We start from the raw sequence: 25060 nt of genomic DNA, 5'->3' as shown, positions 1-25060 counted from the left end.
TAATATAGTCTAAAAAAAAAAGTAAAAAACAAATTCAAAAACTTTGTTGAGATCCAATAATATATCAAAAATAATATAAATTTAATTAACTGACCTTCTTTCTAACTCGGTTGCCATAGTAGCATCAGTTGCAGTACAGATCCAAAAAAAAGCTAGCTGCTTTTGCGGTTTCTGATCTGGCTCTTTCATTCTACAGTTGGGTATTATAGATATGGAATTGGAACTTGATAAAAGTATTAATAGTAGGGTTGCTTTGTGTGGAAAGAGCCTCCTGGTGCAAAAAAAGGGTTGCAAATTTCTTCATGGCCGTGTAAATCTGACTTAAATTCAAAGATTTCCAAACAATTCCAAAGGTCATCATCTTGATCAAGATTCAAATGAGCAAACGAAGACGGTGGGTTATATTATTCATGATATTAGAAAAGGTAGCTTCACTGGTACTGCATCCTCTAATTAAGTCAACCACAATATATATATATCTAGAGAGAGAGAGAGAGAGAACATGTAAGCAACCATATAAAATCCAAACTATTTAATAATGTGTAGATAAAAAATATCCTCTTCGTTCTAAGGCTCGGATTGGTCTTAAATGGGTCTCAAAACAATCAGCCACGCAGTTTTGCATGCAGTCTTCCAACTCTATTTTCTTGCCTAACATAAAAATCCTACAGGCTAAGAATAAAAAAGGAAAAAGAAAAATATTTAGGAGGTCTAAAAGATGTCCACTCTCATCTCCTCCTGACAGATTCGCTTGCAAAAGTGCATCCTCTCTAGAGCTCATCCTGCAAACACAAACAAAAACAGTCCATAAGCGCACTAGTGTAGAAAGTTTATTTCTATTATGATGTTGATAAAGGAAGAACACCTACATGTACGTCATCCTTGGTGTCAGCACTGTCGTCTTCTTTTACTTCACTGTCTTCTTCTCCTTCGGTATCTTCAGACTCATCCTCATCTTCATCAGCCTGAAAAAGACCACAAATTCAGTTATGGCCAGATCGAGTAAATGTGAAAAGACAGAAAAAAACAAGGCTTTAGCAAGTAATTTGGAGGCCTACATCAGTATCAGCTGGGTCTTCCTTTTCCTGAAAGAGTCAAAAACTTTGGAGTGAGTTTTTTAGTTATACAACCCTCTGACTACTTCCACCCAAGAAATGAAATTTCTAGCACGTCAGAAAAAAAAAGGTACCTCTTCTTCTCTCTTCTTCTCGGCCTCTTCAAAAGCTGCCTTCTCAGCCTGCAAAATACACATACTCGGTCAATATCTTGTAGAAAATCTCTTCTGAAAATTGAACTTAGTCAAGAAAAAAGAAACATACATCCTTCTGCTTTCCCCAAGTATCTTCAGCAAGCTTCTTTGCATACTCAGGGTCATCGCAAAGCAAGACATTTTTAAACAATGTTCCAGATTTCACCTGACACATAAATAATCTTGGTTTGTTAGATTCCAAGCTGTGAATACAATCTAATGGAGTAAATATGATAAGACAATTACCTGCCACAATTCAATACCAACATATTTCAAGTTAGGGTAGACATATAGATGTGGGTCATCCTTGAAATCTGAAAAACGTTTGTTTGATTGTTAATATATTCCTAAAACTCAAGGACAAAAACGAACAAACTGAACCAGAACAAACCTGGGTTGTCAATCATTGGTGCCTTCCACTTGCCCTTGTAGTTGGGGTTCTTTATTTTCTGCACAGATTATGGTTCATTAAAACCATGGCTCCAAATCAATTGCCATCACAGGGTTCAAAATGATCATGAATTCACAAACCTTGGCCTTCCATGGACCCTTGTACTCAGGATTAGCAATGGTTGGAGGAGTCCATTCACCATCTTCCTCATCATCCCAATCCTCAGGCTACAATTAACAACTTCTATAAGCAATTTTTTTCCTCAAGAATAATTATGACATTGGAACATCAATATGTACCTTCTTTGCATCAGGATCTGGAATCTCCTTTGGTATGTCATCGTAGCCCTAAAAGAAATTTATAGCAAATGTTGGCCTCAGATAACACATTACAACCTTAGCACGAGAAAGTGAGGCGCATAATTACCTCAGGTTTCTTATCCTCAGGGTCAGGAATAAACTCCTTGTCATCCCAATCTTCAGGCTACAATCAAGTTATAAAAGATGAATTACCACAAAAACCTAAATACCAACAAGAAGTGATAATGATGAAGATGCTAAATATTTACTTTTTTTGCCTCTGGATCCTTGATTTTCTTTGGCGGAAGAAGATCCCAGTCAGAGTACAAACTGCCAGTCTGCTTCTCTACGTTATCAACAAGGATGCTATACGTAGCATCTGGACGGATGATGAATGTGTAAACATGACTAAGTTGGTCAGTTTCACATGGAACTTCCTTCTTGATCAAGTGGTTTGACCCATTGTAATTAAGGATAGCATGAACTTTCTTGGTGCTGTAGCCACAGATATCTGGTCCGAACATAATACTACAGCCAACCATAAAGACCAAATCAGTACACCATTAGATTTATCAGACAAAGTCAAACAATAAGTTACAGCAAGTTGCAGAACGCTTAAATCATATAGGCAACTGGTGCTAACCTGTATGGGGTATCACCACCGAACTTCTTCTGGTCAACCTCGCCACTGAGCAACTTCATGTAGCCACCACCACAGTCGAGTTTCTGTTCATGCTTGACTGAAAATTGAAATACTAGTGTCTTATCTTTGTTATTGACCTCAGGGAATTCAGCTGAAATAGCATAGAACCTGTAATCTTCACTTGTCTGGATTCCTGTATCAAGAGGTCAAAACCATCATCCATCCACCCACTCATAACAGCCTTTGAATACTACAGAATAGCATTTCCTTAATTTAGTAACTCAATTAGGATCGGCCAGAATAATACCTTTCTCATTAGCGTCTCCATACCACTTGCCAGAAGTGTAGTTCCACTGACCAGCTGTGTTTTCATCTTTCTTCCAATCAGATACAACCCACCTCTTTTCCCATCCATCTTTAAGTTCGTGCATCATGACAAAAAGGAAATTGGAAATGAGAAAATGTTACAGTCAGGCACAGAATTACCAGCTAAAATGTTAGCAGCAACTCTTTTAATGTACCGAGTATATAAAATTTACAAATGAAAAGCAAAATGGTAATAGGCACAGCTTTAAATAGTTACGATCAATGCTGCCTTTGGTTCCAGAAGTGGTAAACCTGCCTTTTGAGCAAGCCAGGGAATCGACAAATGATGTCAACTTTTGACCACTGTACAATCTTATTCATGATAATGAAACCACGTGCAGATATCCATTTTTACAAAATTTTGACATGCAATCATCATAATCAAATAAGATACAGGAACTGTTATCGACTATACAAAGCTCATTGATGCAGATCTAAACAAATGTTTCACCAGTCGAATACTCGCACATGCAATCACATAATTTTTCCAGGAAACAATCAGAAATCGCAAATTCGACAGAAATCAATCATGTTCCAAAACTCAGAATCCAGTCAAATATCATTTCGAAACGCAAAACCAGACAATACATCAACAGAATACAAAGAGGAATCTACATAATCAGATAATTAGCAGATCTAGGAGAATGTCCATATTTCTAGCCTTAATTCTGCGATTAAACAAAGCTCAGATACAGAACTACTAGATCCACTGATCCACACATTAAACTCACCAAACACTGATCCTCCACGCATCTAATCAAATTCAAGTAGTAAAAACCGTAATCGACATTACCAAATGAGAACAGTGAACGCATTTGACAGTGATCAAAAAGTGTGTATATATACCCACTCACAAATGCGTAAAATAAATGTACAAAATGAGAAGAAAAATAAGAAATACCATCGAAACGTTCCTCGAAGAAAACTTCTGCAGAGGCAATCGCTAGAACTGATAGGATAATCAGCGAGAGAGATTTAGGGTTCGCCATGGCGAGAGAGAAAGGGAGATAAAAATGAAATTGGAGCTGTATGGACTGAGAGTGACGGGGGAATTTATAGGGGGTTTTCTGTATCGATGTTAACGGTTGGTTAATCGAGTATTTCACTACAGGTAAATGTCCTAGCTGGATAGTTACGATGACTTGGACTAATAATAGACTGACATGTAAGACTACGGTGTCATTTCTTTGACATGGCAAAAAAACATTGGTAAATTACACGATTCGTAGAGAGCAAATGAAAAATGTGACACGTAAGAATTAGCAACTGGATTTAGATTTTCCTTCTATGCTTTTTCAATTTTTGAAAAAAGGGTTAGCAACTGACAAATGGCGCTTATTGAGTGGTATTTGGTTGGTGTAGACCCCACTGCAGGTTGCTTTTTTTTTTTTTTTTTTTGGCTTAAAGAGGTAAAATTATCGTATTAGAATTGGATTTGTATCAGTTTTCAAAAAAGAATTGGATTTGTATCATAAAGGAGTTGATCCACTAATACCTAAAAAAAATCAAATCATTAAATTTATGATGTATAAAACTTTTTTTAAAAAAAATCTCCAGCCAAAAATAGCTAAATTAAAAGAAAAGTCAAATTATTAAATTAGTAATTTATTCACATTATATGCCTCCGTCCCAGATGGTTTGACAAAATACGCATATTAAAAATTTAATCAATAAAAATTATTTTATCTTTTTTCCCTTAATTAATTAAGATATTAATAAAAAATTTTTCATTTAATAAATAATCATAAAAATTATTGTGAAAAAATATATTTAAATTTTAAAACTTTACAAACATATATATTGAGATATCTAAAAAATAAATAAAAAGCAAACCATCACAAAATGAGCTGACTTTTATTGGTAATAGGACAGGTAAATGCTTAAAAAAGGCTACTAAAAACCACAAAAAGTGGTGATTTATGTAGGCCATTGTTTTGTACATAGCAGGGGCCGGCTATTATTTTATTTTTTGATTTCAATGCTTACATTGGAAGACACTCAATGAGTTAATAATCAACAACCAAATACTAATTATTTAGTAATTTATAAAAAAACTACAAACTATTTATGATTATCTATTTATTTTAAAAATATTGGTCATTTAAGAAACTGTATTATCCTAATAAGTTTTTAAAACTCCAACATTATTCTTATTTTTAACTAACTCTTTAACCTTGTACCTTAATTTAATTTGATTACCATACCGTTTTACTTTGTATTTAATTTAATTACCGCACTCTATTTGAGAGAGCTAAGTAGCCAAAAAATGCAACCTCTTAATTTGGATCTTTCCATTCATTACACAATATGAAATTAATATTATATAAATTAGTTCTTTTTATCATTGTCAACTAAGTATGGTACGATCGATATTCTCAGGTGGGAGGTCTTGAATTGAAATATTCTCAAAATAAGAATTTTCACTAATACATTGGATCAAAGAGATGATTATCCCGGCCCATTAAGCCTCTTGATGAATAAAGAAATGAGAGCAAGGTAAGGACGGTTCATCATAATTCTTCAAGAAAGTAGGAAACAAGAAATATACACATGAAAACTACAAATTTATTCATGGTAAGGTAAAATTGGCAGTAGCAAAGCCTGATCGTTTATCATTTACATGTCGAAACTGTAACAGTAAGAGCTCGGAATTACAGGATAGTGCTTTACTAGTAGACATAATTTGGCCGATTTACTCGGTGGATACCATTTAGAGCAATTTGAATAACAGACCTCCATGAGCAGCAAAAAATGGAGCAAACACCAAGGACTCAACTGCCATGAGCTTGATCAAAATATTAAGTGACGGACCAGAAGTGTCCTTTAGTGGGTCTCCGATCGTGTCGCCAATCACAGCAGCTTTGTGAGGATCAGAACCTTTAGGACCAAGTGATTTAGCATGCTCAGAAGCACCAGCCTATACCACATTGTAGTGAAAAATTGCAACTCTAAAGAGATTGATATATGCTTCTTATTGTTCTTTAGCAGATTAAAAAAAAAGCTTGGAAAATTACCTCAATGTATTTCTTGGCGTTATCCCATGCCCCTCCAGTGTTAGAAGCTGATATGGCAACCTAATAAACAGGAAACAACCACAGGCATGAACTAAGAGATTTCGCATGGAATTCAAACAAGTTAGTAGTGAACCAGCATGATTTCTGTTGGGGGGAAGTAAACAATAATATACCTGGACACCAGAAACAAGTGAACCAGCAAGAACACCGGAAAGAGTTTCGACTCCGAAGAAGGTTCCAGCTACAAGTGGTGTAAGCATAACCAAAGCACCAGGTGGGATCATCTCCCTAAGTGAGGCATCTGTTGAAATTTTTACACAATTGGCATAGTCTGGTTTAGCTCTACCTTCCATAAGTCCTGGAATGGTATTGAATTGCCGACGAACCTCTTCAACCATTTTGAGAGCTGCACTTCCCACACTCTTCATTGTCATGGCAGAAAACCAGTATGGAAGCATGGCACCAACAATCAGCCCAATGAAGACCTTGGGGGTTAAGACATCAACAGTTTTGATGCCTGCTCTGCTAACGAAGGCACCAAACAAAGCGAGGGAAACAAGAGCTGCTGATCCAATAGCAAAACCCTGAATCAGGAACATAATGTCAGCTTTTCTACAAGTGATGTTGCAATTGTGATGACTACATGCGGGAGCTTGAAACTAAAATTTTGACATCAGTAGTTCCACAATTAATTTAGTGAGATATAAATGTAAGTGGAAATCCTACCTTGCCGATTGCAGCAGTGGTGTTTCCAGCAGCATCAAGAGCATCTGTTCTTTCACGTATTTTGTGGCTCATTCCAGCCATTTCAGCAATACCACCAGCATTGTCACTTATGGGTCCATAAGCATCAATTGCAAGACCAGTCGCGATAGTACTGAGCATTCCCAAAGCAGCCATGGCAATACCGTACATGGCAGCCATGCTAAAACTAACATAGATTGCAATTGCAATGGCAAATATGGGAATGATGACGGATTTGTATCCCAGAGCTAACCCAAAAATCACATTTGTTGCAGCACCAGTCCTGCAAGAATCTGCTACATCCTGCACTGGACTGCAAATTTTGAAAAGGATAATTTATCAGCACCACCATGAAATAGTGTTGAAAAGAATACTTGTTAGGTAATGAACTAATGACGAAAAGTTCACCTGTAAGCATTGCTAGTATAGTACTCAGTTGTATACCCAATAACAAGTCCAGCCCACAAGCCAATTGCAACACAAAAGAAAAGGTGCCTGCAGTAACATATAATTTATCAACACAAAGAAAACCTAAAAGTAGGAAAATTTCTAAGTAAAAAAGATTCAGGATAGCGAAAGGTATCATACCAGTTCTTTACAACCTTGTTAGTTCCAAAATCAAAGAGAGTGAACTCCGATGGTAAAGCTAAGAAGCTGACCACACCAATCCCAGCAGTCATCAAAACAGTTGAGATGAGAAGCTGTCTCTTCAATGAGGGTTCAATTTCACTTACATCCTTAATCTCAAACAAATCAGTTGCAAAAAGTGTAGTTATCAAGCAAACAATGATTCCCATTGAACTTATAATCAATGGATAAGACATGGCTGCGTAGTCATGGCTGATTCCGAACGACGAAATTGATGCGACAAAAAGTGCTGCACAAGATGACTCAGCATAAGACCCAAAAAGGTCAGAACCCATCCCAGCAATGTCTCCTACATTGTCACCCACATTATCAGCAATAACCTGCATAAGCACAGTAAATTTAAAGCAACTTATAAATCTTTAATGGCATAGAAATAAGCAGCATCTAACATTAGCAGTTTAGAACTATAACATTGTGAACATTACAGGACTTGGAAAAGCTAAGATAAAAAAGCAGAGAATAGGATCACTGATGAGTTGTAGAAATGCAAAATATTTGCAGGGGCAGGAAGGGAGGCATTATCTCCTAATCTCTTGCTGTAAATTTTGTTCAATTAAAATCCTCACATCAGTTTTGAAGAAAATGTATGATTTTAAAATTTAGCCTACATGCACATGCCACAGAAAAGGATATCTAAACAAACACAAAAATTAGGCAACCAATATCAGTTAAAAACAGTAAAAGGATTCAAGCAAATTACAGCTGGGTTTCTAGGATCATCTTCTGGGATATTTCGCTCAACTTTACCAACAAGGTCAGCACCAACATCAGCTGCTTTTGTGTATATACCTCCTCCAACTCTTCCAAAGAGTGCCATTGATGAGCCTCCAAGACCATAACCAGTAATAGACTCATAAAGTCCCTCCCAATCATCTCCATAGTAGAGTTTGAACAAGGTGATGGAGACAAAGAGCACTAAAAGCCCATTGGCAGCAAGAAGGAAACCCATCACTGCCCCAGACCGGAAAGCAGTGATGAAGGCTTTTCCAACACCCTTCCTTGCTTGTAGAGTTGTCCTGGCATTTGCATAAGTTGCAATCTTCATGCCTAGAAAACCTGAGAGAACAGAAGTGAGAGCACCAAGCAAGAAAGCAACTGTGCTGAACATGGCATTGGCCAAAGCTGGTTTACAAAGATTCCCCCTGTTGTAAGTGCAAGGCTCACTTTGGATACTAAAGCCCTTAACTGAACCAAGGAAGAGAAAGATGATTGCACCAAAAACGCCCACGAAGATACTGAGGTACTTGTACTCAGTGAAAAGGAATGAGGTTGCCCCTGGGAAAATGAAATTAAAAATTAAAAATTGAAATTCAACTTTTTTACACTAATTGAATTTCATTTTTGGCAATTATGATGCATAAGAGTATAAATAAGAATAACAGAAACGGATTAATAATGTGTATTATGGTCCTAAATTGACACAGCAGAAACAAGGGGAACGTGTATAATGTACACAACTGCACTGTAGGGAAGGTAAATGATCATCTTTACATTTCATAGAGAGGAGACTGAAATGTATCATAGAGAGGAGACTGAAATGTCTTGGAAGAATCATAATCGACAAATACAACTGCCAAACTACTCTTTCTCAGTTCAACTGCAAGTTAGAATTGCATAACTTCAAAGAAAGATTTTATTTTGAATTACTTTTCGATGTTTTCTGCTATTATTTTGTTAGGGGTAAGGTGGTTCCATGATCTTGCATTATAATTTCAATTAGATCAAGAGGAAGAAAACCACGGAAGTGAAGATGAAACTGGTTCTTAGTGTGCCACTAAAATAAAATAATTTCAATTGTTTTTCTGCTTCCTAATGCGAAGAAAAGGCCTGTTTTTAACAATTTGGATCACAAATTTGAGATGAAAGATAAATGTTGACTATAAATAAGATATATTAACTCATTGCCAGTAAAACAGAAGGGAAATATATAAAAACTATGACATAAGAATTTGTTAGAGAGGAAACAAACAAATATGTATATAAATATACAAAGAAAAAGAATTGGAAATTTAATCTAAAACCACAAAAAGGAAAAATACTACCCAAGCCAAGAATGAGAAGCTTACATCAGCAAGAATAAACCCAGAAAAAAACAGACAGGAGAAATGTTTTTCATTATTTTTCACCTTTGATAATCTTTAATATTTTGGCCTGACATACTGGAACTCATACTCCAAAATTAAAAAGCAATCATAATGCTGTGTAAATAAACAACAGTTGCTTAATGAGCCATAGCCAAATTATCCATTTTGCAAACAAACTAAGAGGCATTCAGAAACTCATATACACACATGGAGATAGGGAGAGAGAGAAAGAGAGAGACTCACCAACAGAAATAGCATTCTGGATTTCAGCACACTTGAGAGAAGCATCGAGATTATCAATTCCTTCTTCTTCCTCTCCAATCAACCTCTCACTATAACCATTAAGAGAGTCACCAGAAACCTTCACCTGTGACACCAAAAACCATTGAAGCAAAGCATACCCAATACCAACCAAGGAAGCTACAAGTATCAAAATCTGCGTAATACCCTCACTCAATACTCCCATTTCCTTAAAAAAAAAACAAAAACGCAGACACTGGATTTCTTGAACAGTCCTGAAGCTAATATAGCTAAAAGCAACAAATGGATTTTCAGTATCAGTACGGCCTATAAAAAATAGAGACTCAGAAGTTGCATTATCCAGAAACCTCTAAAAGCTTTGCATGGCTATGGGAACTCGCGAACTGGTTGGTTTGATTGATAGCTGGGGACAAAAGATCTTTTTGGGCCTTTCGATTTCGTTTAACCAGTGGGTTTGAATAGCAGTTATGAGTTATTTCACTGTCACTGTCTCTATGCTATGTGCTTCCCTATAATAAGTTGTGCTTTGTCTCCTTGTAGATAAAGATGGTGGGTCACAGGGCATAAGGATAGAACGGATAAGGATTGGGATATTTCTTTGCCTTGATTGATTGCTTGATCCTATTGTAACGAACAAAAAATGGAAGAATGGTTTGACAGTCTTAAATTTATTGGGGATAAGATAATGCAATGATCTAAGATATACTGATTACTCTGAATAATACTATTTTTACAATAATTTTTAAAGTTACCAGGAAAAAATTTCTCTCCGTTTGAATAGGGAGTTCAAATCAGAATAATTCAATGGCCAAATCCAAAATGATTCAGTTCATCACTTTTTCTCCCAAAGTAATAATTTTTTAGTTTTAGATCTTGTTAGCAATTAAGATAATGCAATGATATTTTCTACTTCTGAAAAATATGTCATTTCTCCTTCTTCATGTAAAGCTTTATTAATAGAGTTATTCTTATTCTAAATAGTTAGTAATTATGCATGTCGAACTATTAATACAATAATGTTCTTTTATCGTTTCGCGTGGTTTAAGGCTGTTGTATAGAAAGTCTTTGGTCTATTATAGATTGAACAAAAAGTTTGTCTTTTGCCTTTTGGCCTGATCTCCCATCAGCATGTAAAAGAAACGGACTCAGTTTTTTTCTTTGAAAAATAAAAGAAAAGGCTAGAAGGTGGCTTTTCTATAATTCAAAGTGGCATTGACATGTCCGCAGCAGAACTATAGATTTCTATGGAAGAACGTCATCCTTCTCAATACGGTTCACCAAAACCATCCAAACCGATCTGAAGTCATAATTTTTTTAAAATTCATTATTCAAGGACAGGATGGAACTCAAAGAAATTTTACACGAAATCGTAGCATACAAATTCTTGTAATCAAAGAAATAGAGATTTCTTGTCTCCAAATATATTAGGTAAAGACTTGATCCTCAAAACCACCTCTCACTTGCAAATATTAAAAATTACACAAAAAAGTATTCACCTGTTTACCTTTTCATTTTACATAAACTAATACTGCAGTTATTGATTTAAAAATGCCATCAAGATAAAGCTGCCACCGCATTCTTTCCCTTTACACGCTTGGATATCTGGCATATATAGCTCAAATGCCAAACCTACTGCTAATTACAACATATTTCCACTCTATCCTATCAGATTCTGACTTTCTGATATTGGTAATTCACCACCTTCCAGCCCCATACGGTTCAGCCATGCACATTACAGTTCCATCGTTAAAGCAATTTGCTGCTGTTAACCCCAACAAAGAATCGGTATTTGAGTGTCTTCAGTCTCTATATATAATGGAGAAAAGCCTAGTCAATATCCTGTCAGTGCATAAATGCCTCGCTAGTCCATCGAAGTATTAAAACATAGCAATACATCCTCTAATTGCATCGCCCGCTGACATTCCAATGCCACAGCTTCCAGAATGATAGAGGATAACAATTTAAAGTTACAATGGCTCCAATACATCTGTAGCCCATAAAGGAAGAGGTGCCCTTAACATGACAGGCAGACCAGTAACTGGATGTTCAAAGGACATGCTCTCTGCATGTAGTTCATGAGCATCAAATCTTCTACCTTTCCACTCATATACACCCTCATATTTCACATCCCCTCTAATAGAAATTCCAAGATACTGGCAATGCAATCGAATTTGATGTGTTCTTCCACTCCGAGGAAATGCTCTCACCAAAATCTCATCCTTCTTTGCAGCAGCATCTATCTCAGCTTTTTCTTCAACAACTATAACATTTTCACCTTTCTTAAATTCAGGTAACTCTTTGAAGCTCCTTTGTCCATTTACTGATAATACTTCAAACGAAGTTTCCATGTCCCTAATTATGGACCCCCCAGGTAGTGTCCGACCTACATCTGATACAGCATATATACGCCAGGCTCCAAACTTTGACCGACCATGACCAGATTTAACTGTGATCTTTTCCCATGTCGGAGCTGAACCAGTGCAGAAAGCAATATACGTTTTCTTAACCTTGTGACCTGTAAATGCCTTTACAAGCTTTGAAGCCACTTTGTGTGACTTGGTTATAACTGTTACCCCACTTGTATCACGATCAAGTCGATTAGCAAGATGGAGCTCTGGCAGGGTATCACTGGCCCCTGAAATTGAAATGTTGAAACTCAGTTTAACATTTGAGACAGATCTATGATTCAATTAGCAAGATTCTTAACTGTTTTAAAAAAAAAAAAAAGGCAAAGTACCTTAACTTTTCCAACTCATCAAATAAGATTTAATATCCAGAGTTTCTCTATTATATAATCAGATTATAACAATTAAATTAGAACCAAATTGATAACCCTGGCTACAGATTGGCTCCAACCATATGACATTGTCAAATAAAACCACTCTCTTTACACATGTATTTGAATCTGAGCCATAACATTGTCTTTCATAGTCATGCAAAAGAGAATCACGAATACAACTTCCCATGCTCAAAATAAAGTACAACAATTCAACTGTGCTAATATTTTAAACTTAGTCATAAAAATCAAAATACATTTTAAGTTATCAGAAAGAAGGGCAGAATTAGTTGGACAAATTCCATTTTTATCATAAAATCTTTGAGTCTGATAATTAATTAATAAAACTTAAACCTTTGAAAGCTATATTGCATTACAGGAAAATCCTAACCAAAGTATCAAACAAGCTTCTATTCACAATATCTTTATATCCAATCCCATTTGTTTCTAAAGAAAATGGAAAGGAAAATGCAAAAACAGAAAGCCGTTACCTTCGGTTAGATTAGTTGAGGTGGACGAGTCACAAATAACAAGAGGGACCGACTCTAGCAAAGCCTCGCAATAAACTCCCTGAGGTTTATTGACAGCAACCAGCCACTGATCTTCATATATTACATTATTTTTGGACAAAGCAAAAAGGTTCGATCTTGAAGAAGCAGACATCGCCCTGGCTAGCTCTATCTCCTTTGAGATGGAAGGAAAAGGAGGGGACAGTGGTGTAGGATAATTTTCAACGTTTAAAGGGGCATTTTGAGAAGTAGGCCGATTTACGGAAACAGTTAGGTCAGACATGGATGAGTAGCCAAAAGAGCGAGCAAAGATGGTCTTATGCCGAATGAAGATGGGTTTGGGGGCGAAGAAGAGACGTGGACAGAGAGATGATATGAAGGACATTTGTGTGCGTTCTGTTCCATGTGCCTAATGACTATCGCCTATTGGGCTTAAAAGTTAGTAAAAAACCAAGAAGACGATGTCGTTTTATGCATACAACAATATTCCTCCACTTCGAATGAGCCCTTTAACCTAGTTCACTGCTAGAACCCAGAAGCTCAAAACCCCTTTGAAAAATCACACTGATCAGATTAGAAAGGAATAGGGGAGAAAAATGCCATCTTTGATACTCAAAAGATTATGTAATAGATCCTTGCTCCTTTCCCGAAACCTTTTTACTAAAACGCAACTTGTTCCGTCCTTGTTCTCTTCTCTGTCTCGGCCAGAGGTGAAGTCTCTACACTCCGCAGATATTCACAATTCTCCATCTTTGGATCAAAATTACAAATCTCTGGTTTCTGGGTTATCTTCGTTTTTGCTTAAAACTATAGATAGACCATCTGGGCCTCATTGTAATGAGTCAAAGCATTACCGGATTGGGGTTCTGCAAAGAAATATTTCTGGGTTTGCTTCGTTTATATTTCAAAGAGTTAGAGTTCCATATGAGTCTAATAAGGATTCGGTCCATTCAAGGCCTTCTTGCTTCTTTAGTACACAGGCAGCAGTCGAGTCAACCTCTGATGGGCTAACTGTTGATAGAATTGTTGCTTATAATTGGACAATTCTTGACGAGAGTGAAAGCGATTGGAAGAGTCATGCTTCTGCTATTGCTCAATCCATTCAAGTGATCAAGAAACGTTTGCAGGTATAGTCATTGGTTAACGTTATATATTCGAACAGAATATGAGATATGAGGTATTATTTAGCTATTTTATACAGAATACTGTAACATCCAGTGAATAAAGTTTTAAATTTGTCTGTTACGAGTATATAGAGTATGATCCTTTTTTAATTTTTTGGTTGTATGTGGTTTGTTATTATCATTTTAAAAATTTTTTTTTTCATGTGAATTGTTATTTTGCTATCTATGGTGGCAGTGGAAGCAATTAATGGTTAGGTTGGATCATTTATCAGCAGAGTTGAGTGAGCAAGACCTATGGGATGATCCTGTACATGCTGGTAAGATAAGCCGTGAACATGGTTCTTTGATGGCTAAAATGAAAGAGGTCATTGCATTTGAACGGGAATTGCTTGAGCATGTTGACATGATAAAACTAGCTCGTGAAGAGGATGATGCTGAACTGGAATCGGTGGGCTCTCACTTCTTATTCTAGGCATGTATTCGTTCTGCTTCATATTTATGCTTTTTGACTTCTTTTGACTTGATCATGCATATTCTAATTGTTGCAACTGTGTTTAAATTCACTTCAGTCTAAGCCAATTTTTGTGATGTATGAAATGGAATAGTAAGTATTATTGATCTGAAATAATGTGCAGTTCTGCATTAGAGAACTGCCTTGGAGTAGTCAAACAAATCTTTGAGTTAAAACGAAGTAACAATGAACTAAAAAATTGGAAAAAACCTATAATTACTCGACTTTTTTCCTGCCCTGAACTTGCAACTATTTACCAAATGCCTTTTCACTATTCCTCTTTGCCTGTATTTATTCGTTTAAAATTTCCTGTTTTACTACAGGAATCATTGAAAGCTTTACTTCAGATGAGAAGAAATTCAAAAGAGAAAGAGCTTGAAGCTTTGTTAGCTGGCGAGCAGGATTCTTGCTCTTGTTACATAGAGGTTAATGTTACATTTTGCTGTTGCCTTCACCATAAACTTTCCTGCTTTATGATATCTTTGCTTATTTTCCAATGTCTAGCAAAAATTACAAGGAATTTGTATTGTTTGGCCACTAACTAACTCTTCATTCTTTGTCAACATATATGATGGTTGTGTAACATCTCATCAATTTATTGAACCTCGATATTTTTTATACATATACAGGTTCAAGCTGGAGCCGGTGGTACTGAGAGCATGGACTGGGCGAAAATGGTCATACAAATGTATAAGTTGTGGGCTCAACGGTGTGGTTATAAAGTAACTGTAGTGGATGAAATGCCTGGTGAGATTGCAGGAATCAAGGTTCAGTCTTTTCCACTCTCCTCTGTTATGGAAATACATGATCACATAAATGTTCTGTATTAGTTGCTCTTTTTTTAACCAAAGGAATCTACCTACTGTTTATTGTTCCACACTGTCGTATGCCAAGCTGTAAAAATTTAGCTCTATCATGTGTGCCCTTAAGCTTCCTTTTTCCGGATTTGTAAGAACAATCATTAGGTTTCTAACGCAGTTGGTTTTTCTTTTCAGCGTGCAACGATCAAGGTAGACGGTGACTATGCGTTTGGATATGCCAAAGCAGAAGTTGGGGTTCACAGGTTGGTACGTATTTCGCCTTTTGACAGTGGAAAGCGCCGGCATACTTCATTTGCTGCTGTTGCAGTAATTCCGATACTGGGTGATGGATCCACTCGTGTACAAATTAATGAGTCTGATCTCCGTATTGAGCGATTTCGTGCTGGGGGACCTGGTGGCCAGCATGCTAACACAACTGAAAGTGCTGTGAGAATAGTTCATATCCCAACGGGAGTTACTGCTACTTGTCAAAATGAAAGGTACGAAATTTTCCCTTTTTGCTAAACATAAATTTGGGAGGCATAACCTTTTATTTCATTTTTTTTTTTTTTAAATTCCAAATGATTTTCATATAACAACAGATCACAGCATATGAATAAGGCTTCAGCAATGGCAGTGCTCCAATCTCGGTTGGATCAGCTTGAGATGGCTCGCCAGGCTCAAATGAATGCACAGCATACACAATCACTCACAGAAATAAGTTGGGGCAATCAAATTCGCACTTACGTGCTACATGTATGGCGCTGTTACAATTCCATTGATTTCCTCAAGTACGATCAACAATCTAAGCTAAACAACTTCCCATTACATTTTGTTTTTGATGCAGCCTTATCGCATGGTTAAAGACCTTCGAACCAATTATGAGGTCTCAGACCCTGACTCAGTGCTTGAGGGAGAGATAGATGGCTTCATCTTGAGCTACTTATCAGCTTCTCTTGACAAAGATGAAGACTACCAATAAGCTCTTAGATTTCAAAATATTTTTACGCATTCTATATACTCAGAAAATCTTATCTGTATGTATATCGGCAGCTGGAAGAGCTCGCCTAAACTTAGGTATCACATTGAAATTTTGTCCATTTAGTGGAAGGAACGTTCAAAACAAAAAATAATTTTCTACATCGATTTTATTGGCATATTCTATGCAAGCTGAGGTAACTAATTCCTTGTATTATGAACTCTTGCCTCTAATGTTGGTCGATATATATAATGTATGAATGATAAAATTTACCTACAGTTCAAAAGATTGTCAAGACAATTTAAATTTTTTAGGATCTTGATTTACAGTAAATTTTTTTTTTTTCTGTCAAAGACTAATATATGATAAACGAAAATTAAAAAAAAAAAAAAAAAAAAAAAAAAAAAGGTAAAACCAACAAAACAAAATTAAAAGATTAGGTTGAAAATCGTGAGTTTTATATAATTTTTTTATCCATCTAAATCAAAACACAACATTTAAATTCAAGCTTGCGCAGGATGCTTTAATTATATAAGGAGTGAAGTGTTCTATGTTAAATGATACCTTTTTTTTGGTTGTCTTTGTGAAACGACAGCCACTTAATAGGATCTTTTCTTATCCTACTCGTTTTGAAAGACAACTGTCTGCCGATGAACGACAGGTCGCATTTTTTCCTGTCGTCTGCACGAATTTTGAGTTTACGGTTTATCTTGGTCGTTATGCCGAGTCAAGTCTTCATATAGTGTTAGAAAATTGCTCTTCAAAAAAGGTGTCGTTTGTGATTCAAAGAGGTCGCAATTCGCAGAGACAACCATAAGTGATTACCGGTAACTAACTCCCTCCTTTCTTTCTTTCTATTCTGCGATTGTTTTGTTTAGGTTCTGTGTCTTTTTCCTTTACCATTAAAGACCTAACTTTTTTTGATTAATTTTGAGCGTTAAAAATCGCTTCTTTTTGCAGGTAACAAAATTTGATAATTGATTTTTGAATTTCGATTCGAACAAGAGAAGAGATTACAATGGAATCATCGTCATCTTCTTCAATCATAACTCCAGAAGACGTTCTGGAATCACTCATGAATGATGGTACTATTGACGCTCTTAGATTGAAGATAATTAATCAGCTTAAAGCTAATGTATCCCTCTCTCTATTGCTCGTTTTTCGTTTTCTTTCTCAATTTTTATGAGGGTGTTTTTTGTTCTAGGGAAAAGCTGTCCATTTTTACTTGGTAAAACTTTAGTCTGATGCATGTGAAAATAATGGCTAATTTTGTTTATGTTGCAGGAAGAGCTCAAGAATACCACCATTAGAATGGCTGAACAAAGTAAGGTCTTAAATACACCTGGAGCTGAGAAGCAGACCAAAAGAGAGTTATTTGATGCACTTCGACAGGAACTTGAGTAGGTGTTGCTATTTTGTGGAAACTTCTTGTTTTATTTGCTAGAGGGTTTTAATATATTAGATGGTTGTTGTTCAATTAGTTTGTTTGCAACATGGTGGACGAATGATTCCTAAGTAATGCAATATTTATTATGAAATGCAGTAGTTTATATGAGAATTTACATGTAAATGAGCGCAAACAAGAATAGTTAGACTTCCCATAAATATCAGCATAATCTTTGGCTAAATATCTCCCAGGTGGACAAAGCATTGAAGTAGGCATTCCTCTCTCATATATGCATATAATACACTAGGAAATGTGGATTTATGTTTATCGGACCTTTATTGCTGTTTTACATGCTTAAGCTGGATTCTTTGTTGTTTTCCTTAATATTCCCGTAGAACTTCTTCTCCTTTACAAATTTGAAATAACTGTGTGGTTTTTCATATGCCGATATTATTGGATTCTTTTCCCAAAAGCATATCAGACGGGTAGCATCAGTGTTATGCTTTTATCTACAGGAGCATTTTGCAATTTGGTTGTTGTCTTCTTGCAGAACTCCAGTACTTGAGAAGGCCTCTAGATCAGTGTGGGAGTTGATCCTAGACAGCAATGGACTGGGGAAAGAAATAAGTGAAACAGTTGAAAGAGTGTTTTGTAGGTTGAGTGGCCAGGAACCTCCATTGTTTCCACCGGAAAATGCTGAAGCCCAGTCAAATAAAGAAACTGAGAACAAGGGAGGAGATGGAAAAGAAGAGGAAGGTGAAAGTCAGAAGGAGAAATCAAACTCAAATTTAAAGAAAAGGAGTTATAGCGAGATGAAAACGGAAGGAGCAGGAAATGAAGTTGCAAACCAGATAGCAAATGAAGTTGTGGGAAAACCCGTTGAACCTCTACCTAAACAAGAAAGCTCTTGTAAATCCCCTCCACCAACTTCCTAGAGTTGAGCCTGTGAGTTAAACTAGCTATATATGTGTAGCACAAGCAACTTTGAAGCCGGTGATCCTTCACTATTTTTGTTTGTCATGAGATTTTCTTGTCTTTCTAGGAATTGTTAGGAGTTCTTACAACTGAATGTAGTCACTGATGTTTGAAGTTATTTTAAGTGCTGGATCTTTCTGTTTACACATTCACATGTATGTTCATACGTTAATTTATTTTTTGTAGTTTTGTATTGCTTGAATAATCTGTAGGTAAAGTCCTTTAGCTATATGATGTAGTAATAGAGTTTGATCCACTGCTGTGGAGTCTGACCTAGGAAATCTTAAATAAAGTTTCATTGTAAAAGTGAATATGCATAGATGTTTATACATGTGTTGAGTTCAAGTAAGTTTAACGTGGGTTAAGCTCCATGGTTCTTCAGCTCTCCTCTCTCTCTCTCTCTCTCTCGTTTTTTTTTTTCTCCGAATGCCTCTTATCTTTGCGGGATTATTAGCGGTGAAGGAGAGCTATGAATTATTCACTATCATTTTCTTTTATTTAGCACAATTTATGATGCTGTGAAGTTGTTCTGTTCCTCTTAAATCTACTCTGATAGGTAAAATTATCAGACAGTAGAAACTCGAGACTGCTATGCCGTCTTTTATCTCTACTTGGAGAGTGATCAAGGTCTTCGGCTTGCCCATAATTGAGTATTTAAACGAAATAATTCACTAATGAGGTAATGAGAAAACCAAAACTGACAATCTTTTTGTTATGCAAGAAAAAAAAAATCCTTGGGGCTTGCTGAGTTGCGTTAGAATGAATATTATTGAATATTATATGCAGTCATCTCTGGCATATTTCCTTTAACTATTGATAAGATTATTGGTACTGGATAGAGCCAAAATATTCCATCCTTGGATCGTTTACAACATTAGTGTCGTTCCAAGAAACTTGATGATGCTGTTGCTGCTGGTAGACTTGAAATTGTTCATTAATACGCATTTCATGTTCATAAAATACATCGAATCCCCAAAAAAAAAAACAACTTTTGTCCTGATCGTTTTCCTGATTTACAAACTCGTATAATGGGTTCTGAAAACTCACCATTTTTATCGCTACACAAAAAGGTCCGACTAGACCCTGCTAGTTCTCGAGCCATAATAGTTTTTTAGCAAAACCCACTTCAAGATTTCCCTTAAACCCTCTCTAAAACAGAAACAAACTCTGAATATTTGTTGACCCTTTGGAATAGGATGCGAAAACCAGTGAAACAGAGCATAACAGAATGCAGAGCACAAACAGGGAAGTAAAAAAAAAAAAAAAAGTTAAAAAACATTGATAGAGAAAGAAGTAATAACGGAGCCAATAGTAATACTTCTTTAATTGTTTTTTTATAATTGGCTTGAAATACAGGATCATCTATAGCAAAATATAAATTTATAGAAAATGGGAATGAGATTAAATAGCGGAAAAAAGGATAATTTGATTTCATCTTGTTGGTCTGTTTCTTTGTCAGTTCTATAGTAGTTTGTATTCATCCCAACTTCTTAGGGATAGTTAGATTTTTTTTTTTTTCCTTTTATTATTTGCCTTCACTCCTTGTATGGGTGGATGTTGCTCTATACACAAAGGCAATGAAAAAAATTATTTAATTTTTTATTATTTTCATATCAAATTTAGTCTCCTTTTGCATTTCTTTAAATTGGTGTTCATATGACACTTAAGTATGACTGACATCTGGAGTCTTACTATATGTCATGTCAGTACTATCACACAAGTACACATGAAAAAAAATATATTTAATTTTTATTATTTTCAAAAATTATTTTAAATATTTAAATATTTAATATAAAAAATTATTCAATTTCCTATACTTAAAAATTTTAAAAATTAAAAATTATTATTATTATTTAATCTTAAAAAATAAAAAATATTCTTTTTTATATTTATTATATGAATTTAATCAATAATAAATATGAAACCTTTAGTTCAAATCAAATACAGAGTAATTATTATGGGATATTAATTTTATAATCTCAAAATTTTAATTAAATTTAAATATACAAAAATTATTATTTATAATTAAAATTCTTAAATTTTAAAAACACAAATTTTATAAAATATAAAAGCCGAAAAATTGATTTAAGATTTTGGATAAAAATTGCAAAAATCAAATTAAATGGAAGTCGAAACTCTTATGGTAGAAAAAATTAGATTTTTTTTTTATTTTGAAAATTGTTAGTTATTAAATTTTCTATTAGAATAAAAAAAATTTATACTTATAAGACTTTCAAATAATAATTTAAGTTTTTTATTTTAAATTTTTAAGTACATAAAATTAATAATTTCGTGATTTTGATTTAATACGAACCAAAAGTAGGCAAAGCTGTTTTTTAGCCCTTGCTAACCGTTTCTGCTTGAGAAATAATATTTTTGAATTCACCAAACCTGAATTATAAGTACAAAGACAAATGAATATCATTAAATGTTTGCTTCACTACCAAATCCTAACATCTATATTTCCATTGCATATCAAAAAGCAATTAAACATCTTCAAACCTAAAACTCTTTATTGAAAGATTTCCTACTCCTTGATTTTCATTTGCAATTTGCGCCTACACGATCTCATTCACTAACTAGGGTTATAAAAAAAAAAAAAAAAAAACAGCTAAATTTAGGGAAGAAAAACAGAAAATGTATGATGCTAATGCTAACATATACAGTAATATTTGGCATAGTTCCTTTAACTATCGATAAGATTGTTGGTATTTGATACGGCCAAAATTTTCCATTCTTGGATCGTTTACAACGTTAGTGTAAGGCAGGTTGTTCCAAGAAACTTGCTGCTGCTGATATGACTTGAATTTGTTCATTACTACCCATTTCATATTCATAAAATGTCTGCTGTGAACCATTCTCTTCTTCTTGCAGCTGCTGTGGGAGATTGACCAATTCATTTAGCGACTCGACTCTAGCCATATGATATTGCTCCTCATAAAAACCTTCTACTTGTCTGTCACTGAATAATTGATATCCAATGCTGGTTAACATATTTTTATTTTGACCATAATTTGATGGGTTGGCATAATTTTGGTAAGAAATTGCAGGATTAATCACTTGATGAGAGAATTGAATAGTAGGAGATGATAAGGTCATTCTTGGATCGTCAAATACTATTTTGTTGCTATTTTGCTCATCTGAATGCGAAAAATCTATAACTATGTTACAACAGAAACGACAAGAGTTAGTAAGTGTAAATTAGAAGTTAAAAGCTAAATTCATTTGGAGGAAAAAGAATAGCAATCAATTAGTACCTGAAATTGGTGATGGTGTTGCTTGAAAGGATGTTTGGGTAGCTACCAAAGGAGAAGGAATAACAGAAAAATTAAACGGCAATCTGAGATTGATATCAGGCCTATGATCTCCATGGTAATCAAAAGAAAAATCCGAAAATCTGCTAATAACTGGGTCAAAATAAGGAGATTGAAGACTTGGAAATGGTTTATGGCATAACTCGTATAATCTCTGATCACATTTTAAAAGCTTCTCATAGTGTTTGTCAAATGATCCTGGAGGAAACTGAAGGTAATGCCTCCTGTGGAATATTACAAAGAGATTGAGCTTATTAGAATGAATATATTAGTAGAAATAGTACAAGAATAGGATGCATATAAACCTGTAAGTAGAAACTTGGCCTCCAGTGAAATCATCTGCTTTTTTCCAGTCACTGTGTTTTCTTGCCTGTGGATCTTTTTCCACATGGAGCTTAGGGACCCGGTTCAACTGCACAAAGAAAATCATCACATATGTTTGGTGGGAAAATCCAGTGAAGGAAAATTGAATCTGTTTGGTGACAAGGTTGGAATATGCTTCCCAAAAAAATCATTCTTTTAGATAAAATATACACATATATATATGTGTGTGTGTGTGTGTGTGTGTGTCAAATAAAAGAACAGGAAAAGTAACGAACCTCAAGTTCAAGAATTCCTGGCTGATTTTCTTGAATGATAGCTCTCATTGCTATTATATCATTCCAGTGAATTTCAATCTTGTTTTTCAAGCCTCTTTCCAAGATTTCCCATAATAACATCCTTCTAGCATAGTAACATTTAGCTACCAAATGATCTTCATAATAAGATTCTATCTGCAAAAATTTAAATTTCCTATAACAACAGATAACGGAAATAAAAAAAAAAAAAAGAAAGAAAGAAAGGCTTGGCCTTCACATTTTTCTGTATACCTTCCAATTGCCAATTTTGAGCAATTTAGCTTTGAACTTACCAGCCTTCAACTTCTCTGAAGACCCCAAATCATCAACCTTAGGTTGATGATAACCCTTCACTGCATATTTACAGTGGTTTAGTTTTTTCTCCGCTAAATCTAAAAGACTTGGTGTAACGCTTAGCTTTAAACCTAATGGACGTAAATTCAAAAGTGTATCAGCCATCTCAACCTGCAAAACAAGTGATGATAAGAATATTATCAAAACAATTTAAAAGAAAGAAAAAATCATGTATTGGTTTAATGTCTTAAAACATGGATTACCCTCGTAACATGTAATCCGCAAATCATTTGTTATATAATACTTCTCGAATCTTAAATTTTTAAATCTTCTAATTTTAGAAATTAGTCAATTAGCATGTTTAATATGTTTTTAAATTTACTAAATAGTTAAACAATAATCCTATTTAATAAAATAAGCTTCCAATTATATTATTTCTAGTAAAAGGAGAGCAACTGATAAACAATAAATGAATGTTGTGTGTTTCAAACACTTGCAAACAATAAAAATCTATTATATAATAATAATCACATTTACATAAAACCCAAAACCATATTCATGCAATCACTAGAACTCTATCGATCACAAAAAATAAAAATTTATATTATTTTTTCAAATCAAGATTTGAGAAATCATTAAACCTGTTTGTTGTTCTGTTTTGGTGTTTCTTTAATTCTCTTATCAGCAGCTTCATTAGTGCATTGAATCCCAAAGAAAGAACTTTTGTCCTGATCGTTTCCCCGATTTGCAAACTCATATAATGTGTTTAGAAATTCCCCTGTTACACTGAACTCACCATTCTTATCGCTACACAAAAAGGTCCGACTAGACCCTGCTAGTTCTCGAGCCATAATAGGTTTTTTTAGCAAACCCAGTTCAAGATTTCTCTTAAACTCTCTTTAAAATAGAAACAAACACTGAATATATGTTGACCCTTTGGAATAGGATGCGAAAAACTGAGGTAGCTAAAACCAGGGAAAGAGAGCATAACAGAAAGCAGTAAAAAGTTTTATGAAAGAGAGAGAGAGAGAGAAATGTTTATGAATAGAGAATTAATGATGGAGCCAATGATTGGTTTTCTAGTTGTTAGCGAAGGACTCTGATGACATCAGAATCCTCTGCTCAAGTGTGTTTTTTAACTTTTTTTTTTATTATTATTTTATATTATTAAAAAGTACAAAACAGTAATTTTTTTAAAATCCTTTTTTGTTTGGTGTTATTGAAAAACTTACTTCACGAGAATACATAACTGCACTTGTGAACTAAACTAATGAAATTTTGTGAACCAAACGAACGAAATTAAGAAATTTTTTAAATTATTCCAATTTTATCTATTTTTTTAAGTATATGGTCAAAATTAGAAATATCGTTATTTTATTGGTTTGGTTCATAAATAAAGTCATGGAGCCAGTCTATATAAATTTTTTTGAGATTGTTATATGAGACTGCCTATACATGAGGTGTAGGCAAACAAAATTTTCATAAAAAAGAAAGTCATAGAAAATGAAAATGAGAGTAAATAGTGGAAAGAGGATAATATGATTTTATCTTGTTGTCTATTTCTTTGGCAGTTCAATAATAGTTTGTGTTCAACCCAACTTCTCAGGGTTTGTTAGATTTTTTATTCTCAATAGATTTTTACCCTTGCTAAAAGCCTAAAAGCCTAAAAGTTACTCATTTTTAGGCATTCAATTGTTGTTTTATGTACTTCTTCTAGAAGATTATTTATTTATTTTTTTTGTGTTTTTTCACTTTATTTTTGTTTTATATATATATATATATATATATATATATATATATATATATATATACCTTAAATAAAGCTTCAATTTTTATGTAAAGATGTTTAATATACATGTGTTTTCAGTTACTCAAGTAAGTTTAACGATATAGGTCGAGCTCCATGGATTCTTCAGCTGTCCTCATTTTCTTTTTTTTTTCATCTATAAACTAATAATAATCTCTTGTCTCTATGATGGTTCTATACACCAAACCAATTAAAAAAAGATTTTTTAAAAAATAATTAACGTTATCTTTAAATTGTTTTTTTTTTTTTTAACTTAGAGCTGGTGAGC

The 25060-nt window shown here is 34.5% G+C and overlaps 6 protein-coding genes across 7 annotated transcripts; 2 read left to right on the top strand and 4 right to left on the bottom strand.

Annotated features, from left to right (window-relative positions):
- Positions 1-515: 515 nt before the first annotated feature.
- On the bottom strand, positions 516-4017 carry CRT1A (calreticulin 1a). Its single transcript, XM_012233481.3, has 14 exons — positions 3850-4017; positions 2890-2997; positions 2583-2775; positions 2209-2467; positions 2067-2123; positions 1940-1987; positions 1781-1867; positions 1641-1698; positions 1496-1563; positions 1320-1415; positions 1190-1237; positions 1059-1085; positions 870-965; positions 516-782 (listed from the first exon to the last, which is right to left on the bottom strand). The coding sequence occupies exons 1-14, from the start codon at positions 3935-3937 to the stop codon at positions 771-773; spliced, it is 1245 nt and encodes a 414-aa protein (XP_012088871.1). The 5' UTR covers positions 3938-4017; the 3' UTR covers positions 516-770.
- A 1476-nt stretch (positions 4018-5493) lies between these two features.
- On the bottom strand, positions 5494-10322 carry LOC105647416 (pyrophosphate-energized vacuolar membrane proton pump 1). Its single transcript, XM_012233483.4, has 8 exons — positions 9682-10322; positions 8055-8629; positions 7295-7674; positions 7115-7201; positions 6689-7019; positions 6136-6546; positions 5963-6022; positions 5494-5865 (listed from the first exon to the last, which is right to left on the bottom strand). Exons 1-8 carry the CDS (start codon positions 9902-9904, stop codon positions 5659-5661), a joined length of 2274 nt encoding a protein of 757 aa, XP_012088873.1. The 5' UTR covers positions 9905-10322; the 3' UTR covers positions 5494-5658.
- An 813-nt stretch (positions 10323-11135) lies between these two features.
- LOC105647417 (Pseudouridine synthase family protein) lies at positions 11136-13369 on the bottom strand. The gene is made up of 2 exons (XM_012233485.4): positions 12967-13369; positions 11136-12334 (listed from the first exon to the last, which is right to left on the bottom strand). Exons 1-2 carry the CDS (start codon positions 13367-13369, stop codon positions 11667-11669), a joined length of 1071 nt encoding a protein of 356 aa, XP_012088875.1. The 3' UTR covers positions 11136-11666.
- Positions 13370-13521: 152 nt separating this feature from the next.
- On the top strand, positions 13522-16614 carry LOC105647418 (Peptide chain release factor 2). Its single transcript, XM_012233486.4, has 7 exons — positions 13522-14111; positions 14344-14556; positions 14943-15044; positions 15249-15386; positions 15615-15919; positions 16022-16175; positions 16267-16614. Exons 1-7 carry the CDS (start codon positions 13581-13583, stop codon positions 16399-16401), a joined length of 1578 nt encoding a protein of 525 aa, XP_012088876.1. The 5' UTR covers positions 13522-13580; the 3' UTR covers positions 16402-16614.
- Positions 16615-17077: 463 nt separating this feature from the next.
- On the top strand, positions 17078-18950 carry LOC105647419 (antigenic heat-stable protein). Of its 2 annotated transcripts, XM_012233487.4 has the most exons (4): positions 17078-17225; positions 17359-17533; positions 17683-17798; positions 18336-18950. In XM_012233487.4, exons 2-4 carry the CDS (start codon positions 17417-17419, stop codon positions 18718-18720), a joined length of 618 nt encoding a protein of 205 aa, XP_012088877.1. In that variant the 5' UTR covers positions 17078-17225; positions 17359-17416; the 3' UTR covers positions 18721-18950. The 2 variants fall into 2 exon arrangements, with proteins under 2 accessions (XP_012088877.1, XP_020540249.1); XM_020684590.3 differs by lacking the exon at positions 17078-17225 and having other exon boundaries at positions 17353-17483.
- A 2393-nt stretch (positions 18951-21343) lies between these two features.
- Positions 21344-23884, bottom strand: LOC149498669 (uncharacterized). Its single transcript, XM_089718130.1, has 6 exons — positions 23627-23884; positions 22944-23156; positions 22674-22847; positions 22380-22486; positions 22018-22298; positions 21344-21921 (listed from the first exon to the last, which is right to left on the bottom strand). The coding sequence occupies exons 1-6, from the start codon at positions 23834-23836 to the stop codon at positions 21515-21517; spliced, it is 1392 nt and encodes a 463-aa protein (XP_089574256.1). The 5' UTR covers positions 23837-23884; the 3' UTR covers positions 21344-21514.
- Positions 23885-25060: the final 1176 nt, after the last annotated feature.

Source organism: Jatropha curcas, chromosome 2 (assembly GCF_041381405.1).
Source record: "Jatropha curcas cultivar XTBG-Jc1 chromosome 2, XTBG_Jcur_1.0, whole genome shotgun sequence".
Taxonomy (NCBI): domain Eukaryota; kingdom Viridiplantae; phylum Streptophyta; class Magnoliopsida; order Malpighiales; family Euphorbiaceae; genus Jatropha; species Jatropha curcas.
Note: the sequence above shows the minus strand (reverse complement) of the source record. Positions and strands in the feature narration are given on the sequence as shown.

Bases quoted from the DNA above. Each gene is read 5' to 3' on its own strand.
- LOC105647418 (XM_012233486.4), top strand. From the start codon at position 13,581: ATGCCATCTTTGATACTCAAAAGATTATGTAATAGATCCTTGCTCCTT. The intron at 14,112-14,343 runs GTATAGTCATTG...CTATGGTGGCAG, and splicing joins TGATCAAGAAACGTTTGCAG to TGGAAGCAATTAATGGTTAG. The intron at 14,557-14,942 runs GTGGGCTCTCAC...GTTTTACTACAG, and splicing joins ATGATGCTGAACTGGAATCG to GAATCATTGAAAGCTTTACT.
- LOC149498669 (XM_089718130.1), bottom strand. From the start codon at position 23,836: ATGGCTCGAGAACTAGCAGGGTCTAGTCGGACCTTTTTGTGTAGCGAT. The intron at 23,157-23,626 runs GTTTAATGATTT...CTTGTTTTGCAG, and splicing joins CAAAACAGAACAACAAACAG to GTTGAGATGGCTGATACACT. The intron at 22,487-22,673 runs GTTCGTTACTTT...TTCTTTGTGCAG, and splicing joins CAGGAATTCTTGAACTTGAG to TTGAACCGGGTCCCTAAGCT.
- CRT1A (XM_012233481.3), bottom strand. From the start codon at position 3,937: ATGGCGAACCCTAAATCTCTCTCGCTGATTATCCTATCAGTTCTAGCG. The intron at 2,468-2,582 runs GTTAGCACCAGT...GGTTGGCTGTAG, and splicing joins GGTGGTGATACCCCATACAG to TATTATGTTCGGACCAGATA. The intron at 2,124-2,208 runs GTAAATATTTAG...ACTTGATTGTAG, and splicing joins AGGATCCAGAGGCAAAAAAA to CCTGAAGATTGGGATGACAA.
- LOC105647417 (XM_012233485.4), bottom strand. From the start codon at position 13,369: ATGTCCTTCATATCATCTCTCTGTCCACGTCTCTTCTTCGCCCCCAAA. The intron at 12,335-12,966 runs GTAACGGCTTTC...TTTCAATTTCAG, and splicing joins CTCAACTAATCTAACCGAAG to GGGCCAGTGATACCCTGCCA.
- LOC105647416 (XM_012233483.4), bottom strand. From the start codon at position 9,904: ATGGGAGTATTGAGTGAGGGTATTACGCAGATTTTGATACTTGTAGCT. The intron at 7,675-8,054 runs GTAATTTGCTTG...GTGCTTATGCAG, and splicing joins ATGATCCTAGAAACCCAGCT to GTTATTGCTGATAATGTGGG. The intron at 7,202-7,294 runs GTATGATACCTT...ATGTTACTGCAG, and splicing joins AACAAGGTTGTAAAGAACTG to GCACCTTTTCTTTTGTGTTG.
- LOC105647419 (XM_012233487.4), top strand. From the start codon at position 17,417: ATGGAATCATCGTCATCTTCTTCAATCATAACTCCAGAAGACGTTCTG. The intron at 17,534-17,682 runs GTATCCCTCTCT...TTTATGTTGCAG, and splicing joins TTAATCAGCTTAAAGCTAAT to GAAGAGCTCAAGAATACCAC. The intron at 17,799-18,335 runs GTAGGTGTTGCT...GTCTTCTTGCAG, and splicing joins GCACTTCGACAGGAACTTGA to AACTCCAGTACTTGAGAAGG.